The sequence below is a fragment of the Elephantulus edwardii genome, unplaced genomic scaffold (assembly GCF_000299155.1).
Source record: "Elephantulus edwardii isolate Elephantulus edwardi_28Jun2011 unplaced genomic scaffold, EleEdw1.0 scaffold00230, whole genome shotgun sequence".
Lineage (NCBI taxonomy): Eukaryota > Metazoa > Chordata > Mammalia > Macroscelidea > Macroscelididae > Elephantulus > Elephantulus edwardii.
This window is the reverse complement of record NW_006399980.1, coordinates 1,491,337-1,513,829: the sequence shown is the minus strand read 5'-3', so window position 1 is coordinate 1,513,829 and position 22,493 is coordinate 1,491,337. Positions and strand designations below refer to the sequence as shown.

The 22,493-nt window shown below is 38.5% G+C and overlaps 1 protein-coding gene across 1 annotated transcript in view; it reads right to left on the bottom strand.

The window, feature by feature from the left end:
• MTHFD2L (methylenetetrahydrofolate dehydrogenase (NADP+ dependent) 2-like) overlaps window positions 1-22,493 on the bottom strand; it is a 259,118-nt gene that overhangs the window by 223,525 nt on the left and 13,100 nt on the right. Inside the window, exons 2-3 of the mRNA XM_006898448.1 lie at window positions 13,053-13,237; window positions 10,848-10,970 (exon numbers count right to left, since the gene is read on the bottom strand). Of these exons, the coding sequence (XP_006898510.1) occupies window positions 10,848-10,970; window positions 13,053-13,206 (277 nt within the window). The 5' untranslated portion in view covers window positions 13,207-13,237. The remainder of the gene's footprint in view (window positions 1-10,847; window positions 10,971-13,052; window positions 13,238-22,493) is intronic.

Here is a 22,493-nt window from a genome sequence, read left to right as displayed (position 1 = left end):
GACTCGACGGCACATAACAACAACAACAACAATTATTTTGACTTTTTTTCAGGTTATACCATATATTAATAGTTTATTCCTTTTGATAGCTGGATAGCATTCCATTGTATAGATGCTCCTAAGTTTATTTAAGCACTTACTTGTTGATAGACATTTGGGTTGTTTCCACTTTTGAGCTTGGAGTTTCAGAATCCTTTAAAATTGGCTTTTCTAGCCATTGCATTAGCCCCTGTTGGGGAAGGGTATGGTCTTCATTTACTTTAACTATGGATATATGGCCTTGCAAATCATCAACAGCTGTGGGACCAATATAAGTGATGCTATCCACACTTTGAATGATGGTAGTGGAGAGAGGGTAAAGAGGCTGTAGTACAACTGTGAATTAACAAGATAAAAGCAGAGAAACTTTGGAGATGAAACCAAAGTTAAAGGTTTTTCTTGCTGGATGAAAGAATGAAAAACTGACTTGCAACTACTCTGAGATAAAGTTTACTGGATGATTGAAGAAACCAGATTAGAATCTGCCTTATCCTGCATCAACCTCACAATCTCCACAAGCTTGACGCCATTGGTATAGTCACCGTGTCAATCTTGTTGAGAACCTTCTCTTTCTCTGACCCTCCACCTATCTCTGCGTGCTGTATTTTCCAAGGACAAGCCCTTTCTGATAACATGCCCAAAATGCAGGAGACAAAATGGTATCATTGCCTCTAAGAAGCACCCCAGTTGCACTCCCGCCAAAATAGACTTGGTTGTTTATTTTAGTCCATAATATACTCAGTAATCTTCTTAAACACCACAATTTAAATTAAATAACTTTTTATATAAAACAAAATTTAGTATGTTGCTGTTGTTATTGTTGTTATGTGCCATCGAGTCGTTTGCGACAAATAGCGACCCTCTGTACAAGAGCCCTAAACGCCGTTCTATCCTGTGCCAACTTCGCTGTCTCAAACACATTCATTCCCACCACTCCACTCACAGAATCCATCCATCTCATCGAAATTCTTCCTCTCCTGCACTGTCCCTCCACTCTCCCAAACGTGATGTCGCTCTCCAAGAACCAGTCCCTCCTTGCAACATGCACAAAGTATGTCAGATAAAGTTTCAGAATCCTTGACTCCAGGGAACATTCTGGCTTCACTGTCTCCAGGACAAACCTGATTGTTCTCCTAGAAGTCCATTCAGCACTCTTCTCCAGCACCACAACTCAAAAGCATCAATTCTCTTTCTATCATCCCTATTCACTGTCCAACTCTCTGATGCATAGCACGTAATTGCAAAGACTATAGCCTGGATCAGGTGCACCTTAGTCTCCAGCCTGACATCATTGCCCTTCAGTACTCTTGAGAGGTCCCTCACAGCTGATGCAATTGATCTCCTGATTTCCTGGCTGCTGTTACCAAGAGTGTTGACTGTGGAACCAAGGAAACGAAAGCTGTTAACTATCTCAATCTTTTCACCATCCATACTGATGCTGCCAATTGGCCCAGTGGTGAGAATCTTTTTTTTCTTGATATTGAGCTTCAATCCATATAGGAGGCTGCAGTCCTTGACCTTCTGCAGCAAGCACTTCAGTCCTCCTCAGTTTCAGCAAGCAGGGTTGTGTCATCTGCATAACACAGGTTGTTGATAATTCTTCCACCAATCCTGATGCCACATTCCTCCTCCTATAGCCCAGCATCTCAGATGATCTGCATACAGATTGAAATGGTATGCAGACAGAATACATCCCTGACGGACCCCTTTCTTGATTTTGAACCATCCAGTGTTTCCCTGCTCTGTTCTGACAACTGCCTCTTGGTCCAAGTATAGGTTTCACATTAGCACACTCAAATGTTCTGGGATTCCCATTCTTCTCAGAGTCAGCCACAGCTTGTTGTAATCCACACAGTCAAAAGCCTTTGCATAGTCAATGAATCACAGATAGACATTCTTCTGGTATTCTTTGCTTTCTGCCAAGGTCCATCTTACATTAGCTATAATATCCCTAGTACCACGACCTCTTCTAAATCCAGCCTGCACATCTGGCAGTTCTCTGTTGACATATTGTTCCAAACGTTTTTGTATAATTTTCAGCAGAATCTTGCTTGCATGTGATATCAATGATATTGCTTGATAAGTCCCACACTCGGTTGGGTCACCGTTCTTTGGAATGGGAACAAATATTGATCTCTTCCAGTCAGCTGGCCAGCTGGCTGTCCTCCAGATTTCCTGGCACAGCTTACTGAACAACACATCCAGGGCAGCATCCGTTTGTTGAAATAAATCAATCGATATGCTGTCAACTCCTGGAGTCTTGTTTTTTGCCAATTCCTTCATAGCAACTTGAACTTCCTCCTTCATCACCATAGGCTATTGCTCATATGTTATTTCATGAAATTCCTCTGCGTCAGCCAATTCCTTCTGATACAGTGACTCTGTGTACTCCTTCCATCTTCTTTTGAGACTTCCTGGATCGTTCAACATTCTACCCAAACTATCTTTACGTATTGCCACCCGTAGCTTGAATTTGTTTTCCAACTCCTTCAGCTTAAGAAACGCTGAGTGAGTCCGGCCCTTTTGATTTTCTGACTCCAGCCTGGAAAGTAGTGGATGTTTTTCAGTAGAGAAATCAATTGCATTAGTTGTTAGATGACATTCGCTTCAAATCATAGCAACTCTATGCACACCCATGCTCAAATCTGCATTTTTCTTAATCAACAGTAAACTTCAGCATACTGTTACAGACATTATGTCAATCCATTTCAGTAAGGGCATTCCTCTTCTTCTCTGGCCTTCTCATTTACCAGGTAAGTTCCATTCCTGGGAATACAAACTATGTGAGACAATGTCTTACCAGCTTCACTTCTAAGAAGCATTCTCGTTGCACTTCCTCTAAGACAGATTATTTGTTCTTTAGCCAGTATAGTAAAACATCTTCTCCAACAACACCACTCAAAAGTTTCAATTCTTCTTCAGTTTTCCTTATTTATTGGCCAGCTTCTGCATATGTATGACTTGATTGTTGTTGTTATTGTGGTTGTTGTTAGGTGCCATCGAGTTGAATCTAGTCCAGCCCTGCACCATCCTCACACTTCCTGACACACATGAACCTATTGCAGCACTTTGTCCATTCACCTGGTTGATGCCTTCCTCTCCTTTGTCAACCCTCCACACTTCTCAAAATCATATCTCTCTCCAATAGCACCTCCTAGCAACATGTCCAAAGTATGTGAGGTGAAGCCTCATCATTCTTGCCTCCAAAGAGCACTCTGGGTACATCCTCTCCAAGATATATCTATTTGTCTTCTTGGCCATCCATGGAATGTTCAATGTTCTTCTTCAACACCACAGCTCAAAGGCATCAATTATTTTTCTGTCATTCTTATCCATTGTCCAGGTCTTGGATGCATAGCTAGTAATTGGAAAGACCAGGGACTAATCAGATGCACCTTAGTCCTCACACTAACATAACTACTCCTCAATAATTTGGAAAGATCCATGCATACATGTCTCCTTATCTTCTGACTTTTCATACCAAGGGTGTTAATTGTGGATCCAAGGAAGAAAGATGAAAGTGTTGATAGTTTCAATTTCCTCTCCATCCATCATGACAGCCTATTGGCCCAGTAGTAAGAATCCTTGTTTTCTTGAAATTGAGATACAATCCTTACCGAAAGCTGCATTCCTTGACCTTCTGCAACATGTGCTTCAAATCCTCCTCACTTTCAACAAGAAAGGTTGAGTCATCTGCATTCACGCAAGATATTGATGAGTCTCCCTCCAATCCTGATGCCACACTCCTCTTCATGGAGTCCAGCTTCTCAGATCATTTGCTCAGCATATAGACTGAACAGGCATGGAGACAGAATACATCCCTTGTGCACACCCTTTCCAATTCTAAACCATGCAGTGCTCCCCAGCTTTGTTCACACAACAGCCTCCTGATTCAGGTATAGGTTCCTCATAAGCACCATCAAGTGCTCTGCGATTCCCAGTTGCGTTGGCCACAATTTGTTATGATCCACAGAGTCAAACGTCTTTGCATAGTCAATAAATGACAAATAGACACTCTTCTGGTATTCCTTACTTTTAGCCAAGATTCATCTGACATCAGCAATGATATCCCTGGTGCCATGGCCCCCTCTAAATCCCTCTTGAACTTCTGGAAACTAGCTATCTACTGTTTTAGTTGGTTTTGAATTATCTTGAGCAGTATTTTGCTAGTATGTGATATCAATAATATCGCTCAATAATTTCCACATTCAGTTGGATCACCCTTTTTGGGAATAGGAATAAATAAAGACCTCTTCCAATCCGCTGGCCAGATAGCCATCCTCTAAATTTCCTGGCAAAGGACTTGATTAAAACACCATAACTTTACTAGACATGCCTTACTCCTCAAAGCGAAAGTGACAATCCTGCTCTTCAATACTTTAAAGAGGTCCTTTGCATCAGATTTCCCCAATACAATGTGCCATTTCTTTTGTTAAAGTTTAGTTTTATTTTATATTGGCTTGCATACAAAATTCATATACATTGTTTTTCATTTACATAGTGTTTCACACATTCTTTAATTCACAAGTGTTTAATACCATTGCTACACACTATGGAGGTTTGTATTAATCACCATAGATCTATGCCCTCTATTGCCCCATCTTGTCAGGTCTCTAGTGGATCTTTCCTAATTCTTTTAGCCTCTATGCACTGCCTGCCAATCTCTGCAACCCAGTGAATTTCCCTCCCGCGCTCCACTGCCTCCCTATCCTCAGGCTCCCTGTCATAAATGCTCTCTAGCCTCCCCCATGTTATTTAGTATTTTTCAAAATCATTGCTCCTGAGTGCTGCATAGTTTTCCATTGTAAAAATGTACTACAATTTTGTAATCGATTTGTTTGTTGATAAACATTTAAGCTGTTTCTATGTTCTTGCTATAGAAGATAATACTGCTATGAACACCAGTGTACAAATTTCTCTTTGTGTCTCAGTTCTATTTTCCTCAGGGTATACTCCTAGCAGTGGAATAGCTGGATGACAAGGAATTCCTATGTTCAGCTTTTTGAGGAAACTCCAAACTGCCTTCCAGTGTGGCTGTAACATTTTAAAATCCCATAAAAATAGGGAACGCTTCACAAATGTGCCTGTCATTCTTGTGCAGGGGCCTTGCTAATCTTTTTTATCATTTACATTTTAGTATATGTGCTGCCAATTAAGTACTCATACTGCTGCTCCCAGCTGAGTTTGATCATAGATTCAAGTAAAATTAAATTCTTGACAACTTCAATACTTGTTTCTTTATCAAGATGTTGTTTATTAGTTCAGTTGCAAGGATGCTTGCCTTCTTTATGTTGAGGTTTAACCCATACAGAAAGCTAGTTTTTGCTCTTCATCATGAAGTACTTCAAGCCCTCTTTGCTTTTAGAAAGCAATGTTGTGTTATCTGCATATTGCAAATTGTAATGATTCTTCCTTCAATCCTGATGCCTCACAATCATCTTCACGTAGTCCAACTTCTCAAATTATTTGAACATACAGACTAAATAAATATGTTAAAAGGATGCAATTCTAACACAATATGTTCTTTATATAAACCATGCTAAACACCACTGTTATGTTTTAACAACTGCTTCTTATTCTAGTTATGTTGTTATTGTTACTGTGTACTGTTGAGATAGAACATACCCATAGCTGACCGTCCCGTTGCTTTTCAGAGATAGTTAATCACGTAGAAGGAGAATATCCACTCTTCTCCCGCGGAAGACTTTATTTATAGGTTCCGCACAAGCACAATTAAGTGTTTTGGAATTCTAGTTCTCTGTAATTTTATGCATAGTTTGCTGTGACCCAAATAATAGTTTTCCACAATCAATAATGTATAAGAAAATATATTAAGGTAGTCTGTTTCAGTCAAGATTCATTTGCCATCAGCAATGATACTCCTTGTTCCACATCCTATCCAGAATGCACCTTGAATTTCTGACAGCTCCCTGTTAATGGAATGTTTGAGCTGTTTTTGTTTTTTTCTATTTTATTTTATTTTCTTCAGTAAAACACATTTGGCACCAGCAGTCTGGAAATCAAAACATGAATTGCATTGGGAAAGTCTGCTGTCAGAGACCTCTCTAGAATACTGAAGAGCAACTATGTCAGTCTAGAGACTAAGGTGTGCCCAATCCAGGCCATAATCTTTCTAATTATTTGTTAAAAGCTGGGCAATAACTTAGGATGACAGAAAAGAATCAATGCCTTTGAGTTGTGGTGCTGGAAAAGAGTGTTGAACATACCACAGACTGCCAGGAGAACAAATAGGTTAGTTTTAGAGAGGGTGAAAACAAGCTGATGATTGAAGGCAAGGGTTTTGAAGCTCTGTCTCACACTTACTGGGCAAGTGGCCAGAAGAGACAGTCCTTGGAGAAAAACATTATGCTAGGAAGGATGGAGGGAAAGCGCAGGAGGGGAAGACCCAGGATGAGATAGATTAACTCAGTGACTGGAGATAAGGGACTCGGTCTGTCAGAGACAATGAGATTGGCCCAGGGTAGAGCAGGGTTCAAGAGATGTCGTATATATTGTTGGCAAGAGTTTCAGGTGACTTGATAGCACATAACAACAATCTAGGATCATGAGCCTCAGATTCTTGTGCCGCCTAGCCCAAGGAAGCTCAGCTCCATACCATGAAACCTATACATTTGCTTATCCTTAGGTTTTCTCTTAGGGGTACAATAGTTATTTGTCAAAGATAGCTACTGTCATTGTTATGTGCCATCGAGTCACCTGTGAAACATAGTGACCATATGTACAATAGCTCTGAAGCCTGTTCTATCCTGAGCTAATCTCACTGACTTCAACACGCCTATTCCTATTACTCAATTACTGTGTAAATCCATCTCATTCAGAGTCTTCCTCTCCTGCACTTTCCCTCCACTCTTCCAAACATTATTTCCTTCTCCAAGAACCAGTCCCTTATGGCCGCATGCCCAAAGTTTGTGAGACAGAGCTTCAAAATCCTAGCTTCCTAGGAGAAAGTTGCTTTCACCCCCTCACTATGTTTGTGATCTTGGCAGCCCATGTATGTTCAATACTCTTCTCCACCACCAAAAGTCAAAGGTATTGGTTCTTCTTCTGTCATCCTTAGTCAGTCCAGCTCTCTGATGCACAGCAAGTAATTGTGAAGACTGTGGTCTGGATCGGGCACATCTGAGTCCCTAGTCTGATATCATTACAGATAGCTAGTAGGAAGTTAAACTTTATTTTGAATGCTTAAAAATGTAGGTGCTTATATTATCCTTTATAGAGGTTTGAGAGGCAGGGTAACACTAGAGTATTAATAAAAAGATGCAAACATAATTGTTACAGGTATTGGTTTGAGAACTAGTTATGGTGCTAGAGATGAGTATTGAACATACCACGGAATGCCAAGAGGAAAAGCAGGTCTGTGCTGGAAAGGGTGAAATCAGGCTTCTCCTTGGAGGCAAGGATTTTGAGACTCTGTCTCACATACTTTGAACATGTTGCCAGGAGGGATCAGTCCTGGGCAAAAGCCCTCATGCTTGAAAAGAGTGTCAGCACAGAAGAGGAAGACTTTGAATGAGATAGATTGACACAGTGAGTGTGACAAAGGGGTCAGATGTGTCAGAGCTGGTGAGGTTGGCTCAGGATAGGCTAAGGTTTAGAGTCATTGTCCATAGGGTCACTGTGAGTTATGGTTAACTCAGATGCACACAAGAACAACTTCTCCAACAACGTAACTCTGGTCGCCTAGTAGTAAGAAGCTGCACTGTAATCTCAAAGGCATAATGTTTGAACCCATCAGCTGTTGTGTGAGAGAAGGATGGATAATCTCTTTCCATATGATCTACTGCCTCTGAAAACCTGGTAGAGGGTCGGTTATGTGTCAGTTCCAACTTGACAGTACATAGAAATAACAACAACATAATGATATTACCTTTCAGTCCACTGGTGAGGATTTTTCTTCTTGCTGTTGAAATGTAATCCATGTTGAAAGTTGTAGTCTCTATATTATTTTATATATTATTATATTTCCACATAAATATACAGTTAATCCTTCCAGAGCATACAAAGATTTATCATCATGTCCTTTTGGCTACATTTCTGTTTTTGTTTAAAAAAAAAAAATTAACCCAATACTCCAGCATGCTGTTTCTAATAGATGAATCACTATTGCCACCTAGTGGCAGATTGTTACTATCTACAGTAACTCAATACTCAATTGACATCAAGCCAAAAGCGCATGAATGAAGGAATGATGTGACTCTTTGTGAACCTTCACTAAAAGTGGGAAAAAAACTCAACACACACACACACACACACACACACACACACACACACACCCTTATTATCATCAACGGTCATTGCATATTCTATATAAATATTTGAAAGTAGATAAAGTTAAAACTTGAAAACTCAGATTACTTGGTAAATGCAATATTAAAAAAAATTTCATTGTGCATGAAATAGACAACTAAGCTCAAACCAAATAAAAATTCTTGAACGATATGTGTTCTTAAAAAATCCTTGGCCTTCTCTAGACTTCAGTTCCCTGTGATATACAATGTTAAGTGCTACATGTGAATTCTTCTTCTAATTCTAAACATCATCTCTGACACACCTACCCCTTACCCCAGTCACTGAATCAATTCAGCTCATCCAAGGTCTTCCTCTTTTGTGCTGTCTCTCCACCCTTCTAGGAATGATGTCCTTCTTCAAGGACTGGTCCCTCCTTGTAACACACCCACAGGATGTGAGATGAAGCTTCAAAATCCTTGCGTCCAAGGAGCAAACTGGTTTCACTCTCTCCAGGATGAACCTGTTTGCTTTTCTAGCAGTTCACGGTATATTCAATACTCTTCTCCATCACCACAGCTCAAAGGCATCAATTCTTCTACTGTCATCCTTAGTCATTGTCCAGCTTTCTGACGCATAGTAAGTAATTGTGAAGGCCATGTCTTTGATCAACACACCTTAGTCTCCACCCTGAAATCGTTGCTCTTCAGTACTCTGGAGAAGTCCTTGACAGATGACTTTCCCAATGCAATTAGTCTTTTGATTTTTATGCTGCTGGTACCAAGAGTGTTGACTATGGAGTCAAGCAAGCTAAAGCTGTTAACAACCTCAATCTCTTCACCATTTAAGATGCTATCAACTGGCCAAGGGGTGAGAATTTTTGCTTTCTTGATGTTGAGGTTCAATCCATATTGAAGGCTGACCTCGTGCAGCAAATGCCTCAGACCCTCCTCAGTTGACACAACCTTTCTTGTTGAGAAGTAACTGAGGAGATTTGGCATTACACATTTGCTATTCAGTTCACATAGACACCAAAGTTGCAGTTGTATTGACACCTCTTTTTCCAGTAATAAACCCACAATACATTTTACTCAAATGGATACATCGAAGGGCCAACAAAGATAAAGAAATGTACAGCAAAGAAGCAAAATGTGTTAATACAGCAGGTGAAATTGGACTTCATGAAATGAATTAAAAATGACAAAGGCAAAGGCAAAAATTAAACTACAGGCAATACTGGAAAAGTTTAATGAACACAGAAAGCTCTTTGCCCCCTAAGTTGTATTAGGTGTTTGCACTCACTTACTAAACTAAACTGAAGGTTGGCACAGAAAAATGTCCAGGCAAGTTACTTCTATAAAAACAGACACCAAAATCATATGGAGCAAATCTACTCTGGGAAACATTAGAATATCAGGAGTCAGAACTGACTTGACAGTAACTGGAGGTATGGAGAAGCCACTTCAAGAGAATTCAAATTGCATACACAAGGAATCCTGGATTACTTAATGCCTGACTTACATACAACAATAGTTATTTTGCAACAGCATTAAAATGATGATACCAAAGATATTTTCATGTATCTGGAAGTGTTTATTTCACATTTTTATACACAGATAAATGCACAATATACTAACTGACATTAGATATCAACCATACTGTTCAGATTTACACCCAGTCCTGACTTAAAGATAGATTTAGGGATATTAAAATAACTAACAGAAATATTTTAAAACTTTTAAAGGATGAAATGTTGGAATCTAACCCAAATTCGGAAAGGAAATTGAGTATTCCTCAAAGCATAGAAAGGATACTCTCTCTGTACCTTAAGCTCCAGGATAAGATAACAAGCACTGTTCAAACCATTCATTAGACTTTTCTATAAAGAAATTAAACATGCTCATTCTCAAGCTTTATGGCACTTTAAAATACAGTGTGCTGAATATACACAAGCTTTATTTTTTTTAATTTTCCTATAAGGTAAGGTGAGGTTTTATTCTGTTGTTCATGGCATCACTGTAAGTCATAATCAACCCCTCAGCACCTAACAACAGCACACACTTACAGCCAAAGGTAAGAGAGCTTTTATGTTTTTCAAGAAACTCCTTAAAGTCAAAGAATAATTACAATTTTCTGAAATAATTTTGCAAGCTGAAACTCAAAGTGATCTCCAAAAATCATAATTATTGTAGTCCTGCACTACTTATATAAAAGTAAACTGCTTGAACTACTGATGCTTAATTGCTTTTTCCTTTCCATTTTCGGTCATTGTGAGCTTCCTTTGTGAAACCGGCACTCACTGCATGCCTGACTAATAGCTAGTCTCATTTTAGATATATTTTCTAAATTACCTGTAGTACCTCTGGTAGCCTAACGACAAGAAGCTGCGCTGAAATCCCAAAGGCAGGCGGTTCGAGGCCACCAGCTGCTTCACAGGAGAAGGACGGACAATCAGTTATAACTCAGTGGTACTCAACCATAACAACAACTTTGAAATATAATACTAAAAGATGTCCTTTCTCCCAGGTAAACTCAACACTGCGTAGAAGAACATAACCTACCTGGCAGTGGTAACTGAACTAAAATGCCGCTGACTCGTGGATCCATGTTCAGTTGATCTATGACATCCAAAAGTTCTTCCTGAGAAACATCCTTAGGTTTTAGAATGATCTCACTGCAGATACCTGGAAGAAAATAAGCAGAAAGAATCATCTGACTGACAAACATGTGGGATTGGGGTTTGCTTCATTATATTTGATTTTTTTTTTTCTATCTGTCCCATAGGAAGTAAAGGCATTGCTTCAAAGATTGTGCTCACTTCACCATCAGAGGGCATTTTTCAAAGACTAGAGATATTTTCTCATGGTTGATATGACAGATTGCACTTATTTGTAATAAACGGTTTCTCCAATTGTACATCATTCAGCACCCCTTGTTCTGTTCAAACAACTACTTCTTGGTCTGTGTACAGGTTCCATATGGTCACAAACAAATCTTCAAGAATTATTCTTCTCAGTGCTATCCATTGGTCATATTTTCAGGACACAATATCTCTGGGGGAAAGACATCATGTTTGAATGATAGGTCAGCAAAAGAAAGATTTTCAATGAGATGGATTAACACAATGACTACAGCAATGAGCTTGATTAGCAGAGATGAGGAGGCACAGGATGGGGCAAGGTTTCAATCCGTTCATGGGATAACTGTGACTCTTACTCCACTTGATGGTACTTAACAACACACATGCTTTGGGCATGTTGCTAGGACAGGCTATTCCTTGGACAAGTTCATCATGCTTGTAAAGCTGGGGGAACAGCAAAAGAGAGGAGACCCTCAACCAGGATTAACATAGTGACTATAGCTAAGGGCTTGGGTGTGTCCGAGATGGAGAGATTGACACAGGATAGGATGGAGTTCAGATCTGTTGTTCATAGGGTCACTATGAGTCCTATTAAACACGAACCACATAACAACAATAGCAACAAGTGACTCTCAAGGTTACTACCAGTCTGAATCAACTTGACAACAACTATCACTAGACAGGACATTAGTGATGCAGTGATAGAATTTTTGCCTTCTATGTGGCAGACATGGGTTCTATTTCTGGCAAATGTGCCTCATCCACAGCCATGAGTGGAGCTTCCAGACTGAAACTGTCTTAGAAGAAAGGTCTTGTGATCTGCTTTTGAAAAATCAGTCAATAAAAACCTTTATAAATCACACGGAACACTATCTAATTCATAATTGATCATGGAGATAGCCTTTGTTTCATTCCATATGCAATGGTAACCATAAGGTGATAGATAACTTGATCGCAGAAAATAAGAATGGTTAGTAGATTTAAATAGGTAAAAATAATCACTACCACCACTACTAGAAGACCAAGTTCCATAGAGTGTAGTAGACCAGGTTTCTTAATTAATTAAAGCAAATGTAACAAAGATAGGCCCTTTACATGAAAAATATTTCTTTGACACCTTACCATAAGCTCTGAGGTGACACCAGATTGATTTTCGAATTTTGAAACAAAATTTCAAGAATTAAACAAACATCAACTATGGAAATAATCTCTAATGATAATATAATATGTTCTTCCAATGGCACTTACTTGATAGCCCTTCTGGCCTCTTTCATGGGGAATTGAACTGCTAATCCAAAGATCATACCTTGGTGCCATTTTTTTTCCCACTAGTTTATTTACAAAATTCTAATACAAATTTGAACAAATTTTTTTTATTACCGTCATCCCCAACACATCAAATTGTACAACCCAATGATTAATCCCATCTTTACCCTTGCACATCCACATCCCTCTGCTTCCAGCCTCTCCTACCCCTCCTGGATCCTTATACTCAGTCTATAATAACAGTCTTATACAATATTTATCCCTGTGGGACTGAGTTATTTCACTCAGCATAATGCCTTCCAGTCCCTTCCAAGTTAGGTAATAATTTACAAAGACACTGCTCCTGCGTTCTGCATAGTATTACATTGTGTGAATGTACCATAATTTCTCAATCCATTCTTTTGTGGTTGGACATTTGGGCTGTTCATATCTTCTTTCGATGGTGCCATTTTTAATCTACTTGTGGTTCCTTGGGAGAAAGACAGACACTCTCTTCCTATACAAGTTACAGCCTCTAAAGTTGGTTCAGACCCAAGGACAATGAATGAGTTTATTTGGCAGCTATCAATTATAGTTATCATAATTCAGGTAAGAACAGAAAACTCACCTGCGAACAATTACAACTAAAACGCATACTCACCAACAGCAGATGCAGCTCTGATCTTATTCCTTACATATGTCTGGCTTGCTGGGTTATCTCCCACTAGAACAATACTAAGGTGAGGTCTTCTGTTTCCAAGGGAAATCCAGGATTCCACACCTCGGTGGATTTCTTTCTGGATTTGTTTGGCCATTTTAGTTCCTGAGATAATAATGGCTTCATGTCTATGGAAAACAAAATAATAAACAGGGAACTATAAATACATAGAACATTCAACCATATTCTTTTTTTCCAGGTTGGGTTGTTGGGTTATTTTTTTGGTCTTTTAGTAGTAGTAGTAGTAGTAGTAGTAGTAGTAGTAGTAGTAGTAGTAGTAGTAGTAGTAGTAGTTGCTTACAACGTTCAAGTACATTATGTCTCACTCTATTCTTCATTCATATTGTATTTCATACACTCATTCTCATACATTATGTTTTATAAACTTAAACACCATTGGGTCTTGTCCATCATTATCTTGTCTTTTCACCTGAATCCTTCTCATTTCCTTCCCCCCATTCCTTCTACTCACCAAACTGTGCAACCCTGTTAAACTGTGCAACCACATACATGTAAAATATAAGCATAAGCTAAGCATCTATGATATTCTAAATGAGTATCCCAAATTTACCTTGTTTTAATTATACCTAACCTCTTTTCTTCAGCTTTATAAATGTGGTCATATTTGTATGAAGGATCCCAACTCTGCATTTATTTCTACATAAAAATCTATCTACAGGATACATTTCTTCAAATTTTTCATCTCCATATGTATTACATTATCACAGGCTGAAGACCCTGACTAAATGCTCTGTTTTTTCCAGGACCTCGCCAACTTGGTAAAGATTCAGTTAATAACACCACATCAGCGATGCAACCCAGAATTTATGCAGTTTCTGTATATTAAAATATGAATGCATAGCTGCTATAAAAAGAATTGCTTTTTTTATCTGCACCTTTATTTTTAAGTCAACTCTATAGATAGCAATGAGCACTATAAAATCACTATTACTTAATAAATTTTTAATAAAAATAAGTGCTAGTTGTTTCTCAATAAAACTAATAATCATATAACTTGGACAAAAATTTATGACACAATCTACCATGGGTGCACCCCATGACCACATGGCACAAACTTGCTATATTTAAAATGTTAATGGTTATTTTAAGAACATTGTATCCAAGGTGAAAGATGGACAGCTACGGAAGCTGTTCTTGCATATCACTCTGTAAGAATGAATTTTTATTTAATTATAAGATTTTTTTTCTCAATTATACTCATCTTCACTTTCAAGGGATTTTGTGGTGTGTACAATGTAAGGGAAGTAATAGCTTTTAATGGTTAGCTACATTAGCATAACAACTCACAAAAGTTAAATAATCACAAGTTTAGTGTTAGCAAATGCTTTAATAGTTTAAATCCAGTAATGCTGTTGCTGTTAAGTTCCCAAGAGTTGACTAAAACTTGCAGAAACCAATGAACATCAGAACTACACTGTCCCATCCTCACAATTTTAGACATAGCAAACCCATTGTTACAGTCACTGTGGCTATGTCCATGAGAGATACCAGTCTTTAGTTTCCAATTTTGGTGGTGTTTTTACCTGACTTTGGTATCAAGAATCTGTCTGCTTCACAGAATGAATCTGGCAGTACTTCAGACTGTGTCAGTTTGGGTGAGTTGTGAGTTTCCAAGTATCTGTCCATTTCTTCTCTGTTATCATATTTGTTTGAATATAGTTTATCATAAAAGTCTGTTATTAATCTTATTTCAGTTAGCTCTGTTGTGACAACACCCCTTCACTTTTTATTTATATTCTTTTCTTTCTTTTCATTTGTTAGCTTTGTCAGTGATTTGTTTATTTTTTTTTTTTTTGAAGAACCAATTCCTGGTTTTGTTGGTAATTTCAATGGTTTTTTCTGATTTCTATTCCATTTATTTCTACCCTAATTTTTGAAATATTATTTCTTTTAAGTTCTCATATTCTCTTGCTGTTCTTTTTCTGTTTGTTGATGACGTTTGGTTAAATTATTGACTTTTCATTCCTTCTCTTTTGATATATTTGCTTATTGTTATGAATAGAATTCTAAGTACTACTTTGACTATATCCTACAGGTTTTGATAAGTTGTATTTGCATCTTTATTTGTTTCAAGAATTTTTTTAATTTCAATTTCTTCTATTTCCTATGCATGTTCAAGTAGGGTATTGTTTAACTTCCATATGCATTTTTCCTTCTTTATCTTCTTACTGATTTCTAATTTTGTAGCATTGTTGTCTGAGAAAATTCTTGGCATTATTTCTATATTTTGAAATGTATTGAGCCTTCATTTGTGGTCTAGAATTTGATCTATTGTGGAGAATGCTTCACGTGTGCGAGAAAGCAATGTGCATCGTGCTTGGAAGGGTAGAAGGACAGTGAAGGAGAGGAAAAATCAGAATGAGATGGATTGATTCAGTGACTGGAGAAATGGGATTATGTCTTTTGGAGACAATGAGATTCGCTCACTATAGGGCAGGATGTATACTCAGAGCTAGTGTACATAGGGTCGCTATGAGTCACAGGTGACTCGATGGCAAATTACAACAAGAAGCTTCTTGGATGTATATTCTCTTATTCTCCAAAATACCTGTAGTTTTGTTCTAGTAACTCTTCCATAATTTTTTCAGTGACTATTTTTGCTTCTTCGTGTTCTGGAATTCCAGGAACTCTTGTTTTCCTCTTGATAGTGTTCCACATTATCCTTGTTGTTGCTGTTTTATGCTGTTTAGTTCCTTGAGACTCATAGCGACACTATGTACAACAGCTCTGAAACCTGCTCAAACTTGAAGGAATGTCATTGTCTCCTACACAATTACCCCCATTACCCCAGTTACGCTTGAATTTATTCTTCAGTTCCTTCAGCTTAAGGAATGCTAAGTTCATCCTTCTTGATTTTCCAATTCCAGCTCTTTGCACATTTCATTATAATACTTTGTCTTCCCGTGGTGCTCTTTGAAGTCTTTTCAGCTCCTTAATTTCTTGATTTCTTCCCTTTGCTTTGACTCCTTGGCACTATATTCAGTTCAGTATTCAGAGTTCCTTCTGACATCCATTTTGGTCTTTTCTTCTTCCTCCATCTTTGTGATGACCTTTTACATTCTTCATGGATTATATTCTTCATATCCTGCCACAGTTCATCGGTTCTTTGATCTTTCATATTCAAGGCCTAAAATCTGTTCCTGAGATGGTCTTAAACTCAGTGGGGATAGACTCAAAGTAAAACTCTGTTTCTTGCAGATTTTATTTTATTTTATTTTGCTTCAGTTTGAACTTACATGTTAGTGGTCTGTTCCACAGTCAGCACCTGGCCTATTTTTCACAGTTGATACTGAGCATCTCCAACGATTTTCCCCCACAGATATAATAAATCTGATTCCTGTGTAGGCCATCAGGTGAAGTTCATGTATATTGTCACCATTTGTGTTTCTCATGAAATGTATTTGCAATGAATAAATCATTGGTTCTACAGAATTCTACCATCCTGTCTCCAGCTTCATTTCTGTCACGAAGTCCATGTTTCCCAAATATTGATTCCTCTCCCTGTTTCCAACTTTTGTATTCCAGTCACTCAATATTACTAATGCATCTTGGTTGCTTGTTCGATTGATTTACAATTGTAACAGTAGGTAGAAGTCATCTGTTTCCTGTTCTTTGACTCTGGTTATTGGTTAATAAATTTTAAAGATAGTGGTAATAATGGGTTTTCCATCAATGTTTGTGAATATTATCCTGTCACTCATAACATTATATTTCAAGATGGATTTAGAAACGGTCTTTGTAACTATTAATACAACCACATTTTTCCTTACCTTTTCATTTCCTTCATAGTAGATCATATGATTGTCTGATTCAAAATATCCCATGCCAATCCATTTCATTTCACCAATGCCGAGTATGTTAATATTTATGTGTTCAATTTCTTCCTTAACAATCCCAAATTTCCCTATATTCAAATTTCTCACACTTCACATTCCAGTCACTAGTGTCTGTATGCAACTGTTTCTCCCTCTTTGTGATTCCCAACATGAAGGCTCAGCCTCTAATGCCATAGCTGCTAGTCTTATCTAAGTGTGTTCTATTATACATAGGGTATTCAAAGGCCTGGTATTTTGGAAGTGGATGGCCAATCCTTACAAATAGTCTGTCTTAATTTGGGTGCTAAGCTTTAGAGCAGTATTTGACAGATAAGCATTTTACCCAAAATAGCAAATGAAAGTATGCATGTAATAGATCGAGTATTGGTCCTGGGATCAACCCCTTAAACTCATGTATTGTATTCCCACAATCACCCCACGCTGCCAGCATCCAGCTCAGTTCCCTCTCGCTGCCCTTCCAGCACCTCCCCATTCCCTGCCTTGCCACATGGAGATCACCCTGCCTCATGATGACTGCTCTCCCTGTGCCAGTAGCACCAATATCACAAGGAAGTGGAGAGGAAATGGGGTGAGAGAGACGGTTAGAAGCCTGAGCAAGACATTAGTCTTAGGCTTTCATTTTTCCTTTTTTTTTTTAAATTCTTTTTTGCTCTAGCAGATCAATGCTGAGAGTTCTATCCTCTGTTCAGCTGATTTTGTGCTCCATCTCATCAATTCTATAATCTGTCTCACCAATCTTCTGACAGCTTCTGAGACTTTGGTTTTAATATCCTGGATTGTTTGAGGTTTCTTGTTTTTCTAGGTTTTCTTATGCCTCATTGGTTTTATCTACTCTGTCTTGTATTTCTTCTTTTAAAGTTCCTCTTTGATTTTAACAGCCAATCTTCACACCAGGCCTGAGTGCCACAGACCTGAAGCCTACTCACTTTTAAACACAAAGGTCCCCCTACCCAGTCCTAAGTGCTGATCTGCTATTAGAGGTACAAATGAAATTGTCAGTTTGTTGTATTTGGGGAGAAAATTGTTCTAATTGGTATAGCAATTGTCTGTCAGTTTGCTATACTGAGATTACTTATGGGTTGCTGTGATACTGAAAGGTATGCTACTTGGAGAAGCTCACTATCATCAATTAAAACTGGGTCAGAGGAGGTCTGTGGGTCAGACCATTAATTATTCATGTACAAGTGCAAACTGAAGTCAAAGAAAATTAAAACAAGCCCACATGAACCAAAATGTGTTCTTTAAACTTTTCCATCTGAATTTCAAAATCACATTAAGAAAAAGTTTGAAGCACTGAACACCAATGCTCAAAGACCAGAGGAGTTGTGGGATGATATCCAAGATATCATCCATGAAGAGAATAAAAGGTCATTATGAAGAAAGGAGAAAGACAAAACCTAAATGGATGGCAGAAGAGACTCTGAAAATTGCACTAAAGTGTTGAGAAACTGAAACAAAGGGTAAACATACTGAAATAAAGCATCTGAACAGAAGATTTCAAGGGCAGTTTGAGAACACAAAGAAAAGTATTAATAATGGAACGTGTAGAGAGATGGAACTGAAGAATAAAAACAGAATTCGTTCTGCATTTCTCAAGCTGAAATGAAAAACAAATTTAAGTCTCAAGTCATAATATTTAAAAATGCTACAGGCAATATGCTTTAGGAAGAATATTAAATGATCCAGGAAGTATTAAAAGAAGATGGAAAGAATATACTGAGTCACTGTATCAAAAGGAATTGACAGACACAGAAGAATTTCATGAAACAACATATGAGCAAGAGCCTATGGTGATGAAGGAAGAAGTTCAAGCTGCTTTGAAGGAAATAGCAAAAAATAAGGCCCCAGGAATATATGGTATACCAAATGATGTATTTCAGCTGGCAGATTCTTCCCTGGATGTGCTCAACAAGTTGTGCCAAGAAATCTGGAGAACAACCACTTGGCCAACTGACTGGAAGAGATCTATATTTGTTCCCATTCCAAAGAAAGGTGACCCAACTGAGTGTGGAAACTACAGAACAATCTCATTGATTTCACATGCAAGCAAGATTCTACTGAAGATTATCCAAAAACAAATGGAACAACACCAGCAGAGAACTGCCAGAAGTCCAGGCTGGGTTTAGAAGGGGTTGTGATACTACGGATATTGTAGCTGATATTAGATGGATCTTAGCTGAAAGCAGGGAAAACCAGAAGAACATCTATCTGTGTTTCATTGATTATGCGAAGTTGTTTGACTGTGTGGATCATGACAAACTGTGGCAGACTCTGAGAAGAATGGGAATCCCAGAACACGTGATCGTGCTAATGCGAAACCTATACTTGGACCAGGAAGACAGTCATCAGAACAGAGCAAGGAAACACTGCATGGTTCAAAATTGGGAAGGGCAAATGCCAGGGATGTGTCCTGTCTCCATACCTTTTCAACCTGTATGCAGAACAGATTATCCGGGAGGCTGGGCTCTATAAGGAGAAATGGGGTCAAGATTGGTGGAAGATCTATCAACAATCTGCGTCATGCAGATGACACAACCCTGCTTGCTGAAACTGAGGAGGACCTGAAGCACTTGCTGCAGAGGGTAAAGGACTGCAGCCTTCAGTACAGATTAAGGCTCAACATCAAGAAGACAGGTTCTCACCACTGGGCCAATTGGCAGCAACAGGATGGATAGTGAAGAGATTGAGATTGTTCACAGCTTTAGTATGCTTGGCTTCACAGCCAACTCTCTTGGCACCAGCAGCCAGGAAATTAAAAGACGTACTGCGATGGGGAAGTCTGCTGTTAGAGACATCTCCAAAGTACTGAAGAGCAATGTCTCTCTGGAGACTAAGGTGCGTTTGATACATGCCATGGTCTTTGCAATCACTTGTTATGTGTCAGAGAGTTGGAGAATGACTAGGGAGGATAGAGGGAGAATTGATGCCTTTGAGCTGTGGTGCTGGAGAAAAGTTTTGAGGGTACCATGGACTGCTAAGAAAAGAAACAGATTCATCCTGGAGAGGGTTAAACCGGGCTGCTCCTTGGAGGCAAGGATTCTGAGGCTTCGTCTGACATACTTTGGACGTGTTGTAAGGAGGGACCGGTCCTTAAAGAGGCACATCACACTTGGGAGGGTGGAGGGACGGTTCAGGAAGGGAAGGCACTTTATGAGGTGGATTGATTCAGTGACTGGGGTAATTGGGATGGGTGTATCAGAGACAGTGTGATTGGCACAAGACAGAACAGAGTTTAGGGATGTTGTACATAGGGTTGTTATGAGTTGCAAGTGACTCGACAGCACATAACAACAACAACATGGGCAATATATTGAATGACCAAGGAGGCATCAAAGGAACATGAAGGGAGTACAAAGAGTCACTGTACCAAACAGAACTGACAGACACAGAAAAATTTCAGAAAATACCTCATGAACAGGAGTCAATGATAATGAAAGAGGAAGCTGAAGCTACACTGAAAGCACTGGCAAAAAATTAAGGCCCCAGGAATCTATGGGATATTTATTGACTTGTTTCAATTAACATATACAACCCTGGATTCACTCAATAATCTATGTCAGAAAATTTGGAGGACAGCTTTCTGGATTGGATTGGAAGAGGTCCATATTTGTTCCCATTTTCAAGAAAGGTGATACAACAGAATGTGGAAACTATTGAAAAATATCATTAATATTACTTGCAAGTAAAATACTGCTGAAGACCATTAAAAAATAGTTAGAACAGTAAATAAATAGAAAATTTCCAGAAGTTCAAGCAGGATTTAGAAGAGGTCAGGACACCGGGGATATCATTGCTGATGTCAGATGGAAGCTAACTGAAAGTAAAAAATACCAGAAGAATGTCTGTTTATGTTTTATTGACTATTCAAAGGTATTTGACTGCGTAGAACATAAAAAGATGTGGCTAACATTGAGAACAATGAGAATACTAGAGCACATAATTGTGCTCATGTGAAACCTGTACCTATACCAATAGGTTGCTGTGTGAATAGAGCAAGGGAAATCTATATGATTTCTAATTAAGAATAGTGTGTGTCATGGTGGTTTTCTCTCTCCCTACCTATTTAATTGTATCCTGAGCAATTTATTTGAGAAGCTGGACTCTATGAGGAGGAATGTGGCATCAGGATTGGAGCGAGATTCATCAATTACCTGCATTATGCAGATGACACAATCTTGCTTGCTGAAAGTGAGGAGGACTTGAAACATTTGTTTCAGAAGATCAAAGAATTCAACCTTCAATAGGGATTGCATCTCAGTGTCAAGAAAACAAAAATTCTTACAAATGGACCAATAGGCAACACTATGATAGATGGAAAAAAGACTGAAACTATCAATAACTGCATCTTACGTGGATCCACAACCAACACTCTTGGTACCAGCAGTCAGGAAAATAGGAGATGTATTGCACTGAGAAATTAGGAGATGTATTGCACTGAGAAAGTCTGAAGTTAGGAATCTTTCAAAATTATAGAGGAGTAATGAAGTCAGATTGAGGACTAAGGTGTGTCTGATACATGACTTTACAATATTTTCTATTTATGTGAGGGCTAGACAATTAATAAGGATGGCAGAAGAAAAATTGAGACCTTTGAGCTGTAGTATTGGAGAAGAACACTAAACATTTCATGAATGGCCAAAAGAAAAAGTAAATACATAAATATGTCTAGGAGAAAGTGCAGCCAGAATGTTCTTCGGAGGTAAAGATGATAAAGCTCCCTCTCAAGTACTTTGGCATGTTGCTAGAAGGGGCTATTCCTTGGAAAGGGAAATGATGCTCAAAAAGCCAGAAGTTGGAGAAGAAGTGGAAGATCCTCAACCAGGTGGACTGCCACAGTGACTGCCCCAATGGGCTCTAGTGTGTCAGAAGTGTAATGATGGCACAGCTAATAGGACAAGGTTCAGATCTGTTGCTCATAGAATTGCCACGGGTCATATTTGACTTGAACCACTGAGAACATCAGCAACTTGGGTTTTGCTCATAGATTCCTCCAATTCTGCGACTTTTTCTTTTACCCATTGAAAATATTTGATCATTGTTTGAATTCTGTTTCAGAAAGTTCAACTAGACTTTCACCCTTTAGGAAATTCACTCATTCTGTGGGGCTTTTTATTTTCCATTTTTTGTTAATAAAATTAGTATTTTATACTGGTTTACTTACAAAGATTGTATAGATTGTTTTTCAAACCAGATTCCCCCCCTTTTCTTTACCCACCCCTCCCTCCACCCATCAAATTATGACTCTATGATTAAGCCCCACCTCCACCCACTCTCACTCCTCTGCTCCTTCCTCCCATGAAGAAATAGTCAAAATCACTGGCAATAAAAAAAAGACGCAAATCAAAACAACAATGAGATACTGTCTCGCTTCAGTAGCAGTGGCAAAATAACAGGCAGCAAGTAATAAATATTGGAGAGGATGTGACTAAATAGGAACTCTTAAACATTGTTGGTGGGATTGTAAAATGGTATAATAACTCAAAAGACAGTTTGCCATTTCCTCAAAAATTTGGACATAGTAATTGCA